The following is an 8,739-nucleotide window of genomic DNA, read 5'->3' on the forward strand; positions in this document are numbered from 1 at the left end:
TCCACGCACAAGTTCCCTACACTATCCCTGATCAGCCCTATTTGATCATTCTCTTATTCCTCACGTATGAATAAAATGCCTTTAGATTCTCCCTAATCCTTCTTGCCAAGCCTTTTTCATGCCCCCTCCGGGCTCTCCTCGGTTTATTTCTGAGCTCCTTTCTAGCAAGCCTGTAATCCTGTAAAGCTAGATCTATGCTTCCTCCACCCCCACGTAAACTGCCTTCTTCCTTTTGACGAGAAGCTCTTCTGTTCTCGTAATCAAGGTTCCTTAATCTTACCCCTTCTTACCTGTCTCAGAGGAACAATTTCATGCATCATTCGCAACAATGGCTCCTTAAACAGTCTCCACATGTCTGCTGTGCCCTTTCTGTGGAACAATTGCTCCCAGTCCGTACTTCCCAACTCCTGTCTGATAGTGCCATAATTTCCTTTTCCCCAATTAAATATCTTCCCTTGATAACTGCTCCTTTCCCTCTCCAAGGCTATGGTAAATTGAACTCAAGTCTCTAAATCATTAGAGTGGTGCTGGAAAAGCAGCTTCCGAGGAGCACGTAAGTTGACGTTTCAGGCAAAAGCCCTTCCTCAGGATTCATTTCCTGTTCCTTGAATGCTTCTGACCTGCTCTGCTTTTTCAGCACTACTCTAATCAAGGGCTTATGCCTGAAACGTTGATTCTCCTGCCCCTGGATGCTGCTTGACCTGCTGTGCTCTTGCAGCACCACAATTTTTGACTCTGGTCTCCAGCATCTGCAGTCCTCACTTTCACCAAACCGTTAGCCTAGGCTTCTGGATTATGAGTTGAGTTAAATAAGCACATTGCTGCTGAGCCCTAAAATTAAGTAAAAATGGCTACTTTGAAATTAAATCTACTTTAATTTCTTTTTGCATTCTTGCGCTACATAGAAAAACACATCATTTTATTATTACACATAGCAAAACCTATTTTTCAAATTCTTTAGAAAATTAAACTTTGGAAATTCCTGCATCAATATACTGTTTTCAGAGTGCCGCCATTCTGTTTAAGAAAATAATCAGTTATGAGTATGAAAATAATCAGTGCTTAGAAAACTTTTTTGAAGATCCTTGTGTCCAACATGCTTAATGATTTTTTCGATGTTTAAGAGAAAACAGTTTCTTAACTGTAGTTTGTTCACTTTCACGATTTGCACCAGACACCTTTTCCAGACTTTGTGGTTCTTTTGTAGGGATTAATCCGCTTTTATAACACTCCAGTTCTTCTTGAGCAACGAGTAACTGCGCTTTAAGTTTATTGCGTTCTTGCAACACATCCGTCAGTTCCTGAAGTGTGAAACGAGGCCGATTTGGGTCATTGACATCGATCACCAGTTTGTCTGTTCCATTCTTTTGCGGCTTCTCTGAATCGCTTGTTGCATTTTGGAGTTCACTGTGAAGCCTTTCCGTTTCCTTCCTCAAATTGTCCCGTTCAATTTTCAGTTTCTCGACTGTTAGGTTCTGCCTGTCCACCAGCAACTCGAATATTTCTAGAACTCTGATGACCTTATATTGCAGTTCGGAGACTGTACGGCTGTCTTCTGAGCTACTGAGTTTGAATAAATCGCGGCCAATGACATAAGACATATCGTAGACGTCTTCAGCTGTGAGCTTGAACGGGTCTTTCTCAAATGCTGATGTGGGGTTCAGTTCGTCCTCCATTGATTTTTTTTTCCCTGGCTGCGCCTTCTCACTCACTGCTGGACTTAAACTGAAATTAAAACCAGATGATCACTTAAAATGAAGAACTGCTATTTTACAGATGGCTATGGCTTCAGAAAAGCTTCACTCTGCATATTCAAACAGCGGACATACAACAATGGGCAGATTTCTGTTTGATTACCTGCTCCAAGCAGTGGAATAACTGTATTCCGCACTTCCTCCTTGTGTACCAAGTTTCACATGACAGGAAGCTGGACTGTTGTTTGATTGACGTTTTTCTAAACCAATCCAGGCGTCTGTTTTGCAGTGCCGCCCAAGTTGTTTAGCAACACTTCGGGAGAAATATGGATCTGGAGGTATCGGTGTTGGACTAAGGTGGACAAAGTTTAAAAATCACATCACAGTAGGTTATAGTCCAGCAGGTTTATTTGGAAGCATTAGCTTTCGGAGCGCTGCATTACAACCAAGTGGTCCCGAAAGTGAGTTCCTAATAGATATTTAATTATCTGGCTACCATCAAACGTAATTTTAAACTTCCTCGGAGTGGCTTCTGGTGGAGATTGGAAGTATCCCGGCTGATTCAATCCACTTCCAGTGTACTCAGGACAAATGTCATTCCCGAACTGATATCCCGGCATGGAACAATAATATATGGAAGATGCCTGCTCCATACAAGCTAGTACAAGGCCTGTGTTTATCCATATATTTAATGAGGGGGGAATAGATTGGCTTTTCAACTTGATTCTCAAATATTCGTGATTTTACCTTTTCATTTCTCTTTTAAAAACATTCTTCCACATTAAAGCTATGGAGTGACCTTATCGAGGTTTACAAAATTATGAGGGGCATGGATAGGGTAAATAGACAAAGTCTTTTCCCTGGGGTTGGGGAGTCCAGAACTAAAGGGCATAGATTTAGGGTGAGAGGGGAAAGATATATAAAAGAGACCTACGGGGCATCTTTTTCACACAGTGGTACGTGTATGGAATGAACTGCCAGAGGATGTGGTGGAGGCTAGTACAATTGCAACATTTACAAGGCATTTGGATGGGTATATGAATAGGAGGGGTTTGGAGGGATATGGACTGGTTGCTGGCAGGTGGGACTAGATTGGGTTGGGATATCTGGTTGGCATGGACGGGTTGGACCGAAGAGTCTGTTTCTGTGCTGTACATCTCTGACTCTAATAAGAATTCCCTGATTTTAAATGTTTAACCAGATTAACAGCCTCGAGGGAGGGGGGGGGGGGGGCTTGCTGGGTTTCTGGGGGTCTGTATTGTATGCACTTTTTTATGTAATTGGACTGTCTTGTAATGTACAAATGTCATTGTTACTGTTTTGTAATAATTGAAACTGGGATTTGAGGTTCCTCATTTCCCTGAAAACTGGTTGAATGGTAGAGTTTGGGGCCTGGCTTTGCTGCTCCTCTCCTTTGTAAAATTGCTGTTTCTCTGTATACAGCTGCTAATGTTACTGTTTTGTAAAATATTATAAACAGGAACAAAAAATAAACAGGGGAGGAAAAAAGGGTAAGTGTCACTGGCCTTTCTTCCTGGTGGTGGAAATTGAATAAAGATTTGTACACCTTGTGTCTTTCACTGTATTGCACACCTGCACACACACTCCATGGGTGCTGGGGAAAAATAAGCACTCGCAGTTAGGTGGTAGTGTGCGGGTTAAAAAAAAGAAAAATAACAGGAAAAGGAAAAAAAGGCGTGTCACAGGTTCTGTTCACTGAGCTGGCCCTGAGAAAGCTGGATCAGTGTCAAGGACTATCCACGGGTAAATAAAAGGGGACTTAGTGATGGGATAGCAGCCTCTGTGGCGTTATTCTACGTTCTTTCATCTAAATCATTAATGTAAAATGTGAAAAAGAAAAGGTAAGTGAGAGAAGGCATTTGCTTGTCACTGGCCATTTGGGTGTTTCCTTTCTTCCTGCTGGTCCAAATTGAATAAAGATTTGTATACTTTGTGTCTTTCACTGTGTCTTGATATAAGCACTACCACTGTAGTGTAGGAAATATAAAAGGAAAGAAAAAGAATAAGTGAGAGAAGGGCACTGCTTGTCACTAGCTACTAAGGTATTTCCTTTCTTACTGGTGGTGGAAAATGAATAAAGATTTATGTACTTGTTGTTTTTCACTGTGTCTCACACCTGCACGCACACTCCATGGGTGCGGAGGTAAAAAATAAGCACTATCATTTAAAAATAAAAGCGTGGTGTCAGACAAAAAAAGAGGTGAGGGTAGGTTGGAGGATCTCCTTGTGGGTCTGCTCCTGGGCTAGATTGGCAATAAAAGGGTCCAAGCAGTAGGCTGTGGTGGAGGTCATTTCGGCTAACTGTTTGCCCTGTTTCTGTGGCTGTGTTTGAACCCAGGTGCCCTCTGAGAGGGAGCGTGAGGTGTCCACTAATGCTTTTGATGCCTTTAGAAATGGAGTGTTTTAGTTTCCCCTCCAACTCTGTTTTGATTTAATCCCCACCGTCGTCCCTTCACCTTTTTAACATAAGCCCTGCCTCTGTTGGGCTTTGCTTGTTATTGGTGCCCTGGCGGCATGGATGTTTTTCATGGTGGTGGAAATATTGAATAAAACTGTTTGAACAATATTGTCTTCGCTGAGTCCCTGTGCTTATATACGCATGGGTGCAGTGGGGGAAAATAAGTGCTACTGCTGTGTAGCAGTACTAGGGGGGGGTAACCAAATATATAAACGGGATCTTCTCAGCTCAGGGGACTGACTCAGAGGAAAAAGGGTGAGTATCAGAGATACAGACACTTTGATGCCTTGCTCTGTATGAGGCAGTACTATGGTCAAGGACTGGGTCGAGAGTGACTTGCTGGAAAAGCACAGCAGGTCATGCAGCATCTGAGGAGCAGGGGAGTCAACGTTTCAGGCATAAGCCCTTCATCAGGCATGAGACTTTGGGCTGGGGGTGGGTGGGTCTGAGAGATAAATGGGAGGGTGTGGATTGGGGGGGGGGAGAAGGTAGCTGAGAATGCAACAGATAGATGAAGGTGAGGGAGAAGGCGATAAGTCGGAGAGGAAGGTGGCGCAGATAGATGGGATAGGTGATGGACAGGTCATGAGGGCATGCTGCGTTGGAGGCTTGGGACTGGGATAATGGGGGAGGGAAAAATGAGGAAACTGGTGAAATCCATATTAATCCCTTATGATTGCAGGGTCCCAAGGTGGAATATGAGGTGTTCTTCTTTCAGCTATTGGGTGGTAAGGGTTTGGTTATTAGAGTTTCATTTAGGTAAATGCAAGGTGTTGCACTTTGGTACGACAAACCGGCCGGGATTTAAATGCTTAATGGTAGGGACCTGGGGAGTGTTGTAGAACAGAGAAACCTAGAGGTTCAGATACAGGAAAGTGGCAACACAGGTAAACAAGGTGGTGAAGAATGCATTTAGTGTACTTGCCTTCATTGGTCAGAGCATTGAGTATAGGATTTGGGATGTTATATGGCAGCTGTACAGGACATCGGTCAGGCCACTTTTGGAGTACTGTGTACAGTCTGGTTGCCCTGCTATAGAAAGGATATAATTAAGTTAGAAAGGGTACAGAAAAGATTTACAAGGATGTTGCTGGGACCAGAGGGTTTGACTTATCGGGAGAAGCTGAATAGACTGGGGCTTTTTTTCACTGGAGTGTGTGAGATTAAGGGATGGTCATTTAGAAGGCTATAAAATTATGAGAGGCATAGGTAAGGTGAATAGCAAAGGTTTTTTCCCTAGGGTAGGGGAGGCCGAAACTAGAAGGCATAGGCTAAAGGTGAGAGGGGTTAAAAGGGACTTGAGGGTCAACTTTTTCATGCACAGGGTTATGCGTATGTGGAATGAACTGCCAGAGGAAGTGATAGATGCAGCTACAGTTATAACACTTAAAAGACGTTTGGACAGGAGCATAAATAGGAAAGATTTGTACAGATATGGGCCAAACAGAGACAAATGGGACTAGTTTAGCTCGGGAAACCTGGTCGGCATGGACTGATTGGATTGAAGGGTCTATTTCTGTGCTGTATGACTCTATGACTTAAAGACAGTTCCATACCACTCATCATCCAATGGTCTGGCAGAAAGTGTTCCAAACTTGGAAGGCTGATTGCAGAAACAGCATACAACCTTGTTAGATTACAAGCTATCATTGTTTTGTTTGATTATAGGGCCACCCCACATGCAGCTTCAGGGATAGCTAGTGGGTAAAAGACTCCATGCCCAGGCTAAGTTTGATCCTCCTGGACTTGGGGGAGAGGGTGAAACAATATCAGGAATTCCAATGTAGGACCCAAGACTTTGCCAAGCAAGAGAGAGTGGTTTGATAAGAAGACGAAATTTGATTTAAAATCATGGAAATGGCCTCTATATGGACAAGAGGCATGCCTGTATTAGGCCAGGACCAGGGATGTATAAAATTTGAGTAGTTCACGTCTGCAAGCTGCTGCCACTGAGCAATTTTGCAGTTCCAGTTGCGAAGACCTCTGGCTTGCAGGGTTGAGCATGATTGGAATGTCTCCAGGATGTTGCATCACCTGCTCAACAATCATCTGCTCACTGACATCCAGTTTGGGTTCTGCAAAGGCTACTCAGTTCTTAATCTCATTACAGCTTTGGTTCAGGCATGAACAAAAGCATTGAATTCTAGAGGTGAGAGTGACAGCCCTTGACATCAAGGTCACACTCTCTAAAGGCAGTCCACTATCTACAAGGCACAAGTCAGGAGAGTGATAGAATACCCCCCCCAGTTGCTTGGATGGATGCAGCTTCAACAACAGTGAAGAGGAATGACACCACCCAGTATTAAGCAGCCTGCTTGATTGGCACCTCATGCGCAAACATCCACTCCCTTCACCACTGACATTCAGTAACATCAGTACTACTTACAAAGTGCGCTGGAGAAATTTACCAATGATCCTTAAAAAGCAACTTCCAAATCCATGACCACTTCCATCTTGCAGGACAAGGGTAGCAGATACTTGGGAACACCACCAAGTTCCCCTCCAAATCACTTACCATTCTGATTTGGAAATATAGCTTCACTGTCGCTGGGTCAAATTCTTGGAATTTCTTCTCTGAGGGCATTGTGGGTCTACCTACAGCACATGGACTGCAGCGGTTCAAGAAGGCAGCTCACCACCACCACCTCAAGGGGCGATTAGGGATGAGACGGCCAGCCAACAAGACTCACATCCACATGTGAATAATAACAAACAAGGTGCCTTTTAAATACATTGCTTGGATGTTGGAGCCCAGAGTTGTCCAGAAGTTCTGCTATTTTATTTAGACATGCATATGTAATGAGCTGAGAATAATGTAAGTGCAAGGGAAAACCTGGGCCATCTCACACTTTGTCTCAAAAAATAACATCTTGCTGTATATTTTAATGTAATAGTCTGTGTTCAAACAGATCAGAAGTCAACATGAGAAATTGCCTTCCACTGTTTTCCTAGGTAAAGCAAAGGTCAGAATAGATTTACTGGTACAGCAGGGTCTGCAAGTGTCAATGTCTAGCATATTATTTAAACTTTAGATTTTCAGCATTCACATTTAGAAAAATATTTGCATCAATTCAGAATGTCTAATCCAGTTAGTATGACTCTTCACTTAGTCTTTGTGAAAACATCTTTTGGAAGCATATATCTTTGATCATCCCATTTTAAGCATTGAATTTTTAGTTCAAGTTTATAATAGCACAGCAGCATTTTTGAATGTGTGTTTTCTGAAAGGAAAGATGAATTGTGCCAGCTGAACATCAGCTGGGGATTTATTTGGGAGTATGTATTAAATTGATTGTTAGTATAGATAATTAAAATGCTTCTTTCTTGGGTCATTGGTGATAAATACAAGATATCTGTAGTCATCATGAAGACAGTGAGTCACTCACAGAATGGGGAACTGGAGAGGTATGTGGGCCAAAACAAGTTTGTAAAACACAAAGTTTGCTGGAAATGCTCAGCAGGTCAGGCAGTATCTGAAGTGAGAAAGAGTTAGGTTTTAGGTCATCATGACAGTGAAATTAAAGATAATCTCAATCTGAAATATTCATTCTTTTTCTCTCCAGAGATGCTGTCTGACCTGCTCAGCATTTCCAGTTCTTATTTCAGATTAGTGACATCAACAATATTTCGCTTTTGTTTGAAAGTAGCTCTGGCAGATTCCATTTACTGAAAGTCATTAATGGACTATTATAATGTGCTTTTCATTTATGACAATCCAAATATAGATGTGATCTACATGGACTTCAGTAAGGTGTTCGACAAGGTTCCTCATGGGAGACTGATTAGCAAGGTTAGATCTCATGGAATAAAGGGAGAAATAGCCATTTGGATACAGAACTAGCTCAAAGGTAGAAGACAGAGGGTGGTGGTGGAGGGTTTAGATTAGATTACATTACAGTGTGGAAACAGGCCCTTCAGCCCAACAAGTCCACACCGACCCGCCGAAGCGCAACTCACCCATACCCCCACATTTACCCCTTACCTAACACTACGGGCAATTTAGTATGGCCGATTCACCTGACCTGCACATCTTTGGACTGTGGGAGGAAACCGGAGCACCCGGAGGAAACCCAAGCATCACGGGGAGAACGTGCAAACTCCACACAGTCAGTCGCCTGAGGCGGGAATTGAACCCGGGTCTCTGGCGCTGTGAGGCAGCAGTGCTAACCACTGGGCCACCGTGCCACCCACATTGTTTTTCAGACTGGAGACCTGTGACCAGTGGAGTGCCACAGGGATTGGTACTGGGTCCTCTACTTTTTGTCACTTGCATAAATGATTTGGATGTGAGCATAAGAGGTACAGTTAGTAAGTTTGCAGATGACACCAAAATTGGAGGTGTAGTGGACAGTGAAGAGGGTTACCTCAGATTACAACAGGATCTGGACCAGATGGGCCAATGGGCTAAGAAGTGGCAGATGGAGTTTAATTAAGATAAATGCAAGGTGCTGCATTTTGGGAAAGTAAATCTTAGCAGGACTTATACACTTAATGGTAAGGTCCGAGGGAGTGTTGCTGAACAAAGGGACCTTGGAGTGCAGGTTCATAGCTCCTTGAAAGTGGAGT

At 43.1% G+C, this 8,739-nt stretch overlaps 2 protein-coding genes across 4 annotated transcripts in view; one reads left to right on the forward strand and one right to left on the reverse strand.

Moving 5' to 3' along the window:
- Nucleotides 1-8,739, forward strand: part of LOC122543809 (macro domain-containing protein CT2219-like) — a 955,696-nt gene that overhangs the window by 26,767 nt on the left and 920,190 nt on the right. The gene's annotated exons all lie outside the window — the stretch shown is intronic.
- rilpl2 (Rab interacting lysosomal protein-like 2) lies at nt 853-2,517 on the reverse strand. The gene is made up of 2 exons (XM_043682601.1): nt 1,858-2,517; nt 853-1,725 (listed from the first exon to the last, which is right to left on the reverse strand). Exon 2 carries the CDS (start codon nt 1,674-1,676, stop codon nt 1,101-1,103), a length of 576 nt encoding a protein of 191 aa, XP_043538536.1. The 5' UTR covers nt 1,677-1,725; nt 1,858-2,517; the 3' UTR covers nt 853-1,100.

The sequence above is a fragment of the Chiloscyllium plagiosum genome, chromosome 45 (assembly GCF_004010195.1).
Source record: "Chiloscyllium plagiosum isolate BGI_BamShark_2017 chromosome 45, ASM401019v2, whole genome shotgun sequence".
NCBI lineage: Eukaryota > Metazoa > Chordata > Chondrichthyes > Orectolobiformes > Hemiscylliidae > Chiloscyllium > Chiloscyllium plagiosum.

Coding starts and splice junctions, on each gene's coding strand:
- rilpl2 (XM_043682601.1), bottom strand. CDS start 1,676: ATGGAGGACGAACTGAACCCCACATCAGCATTTGAGAAAGACCCGTTC.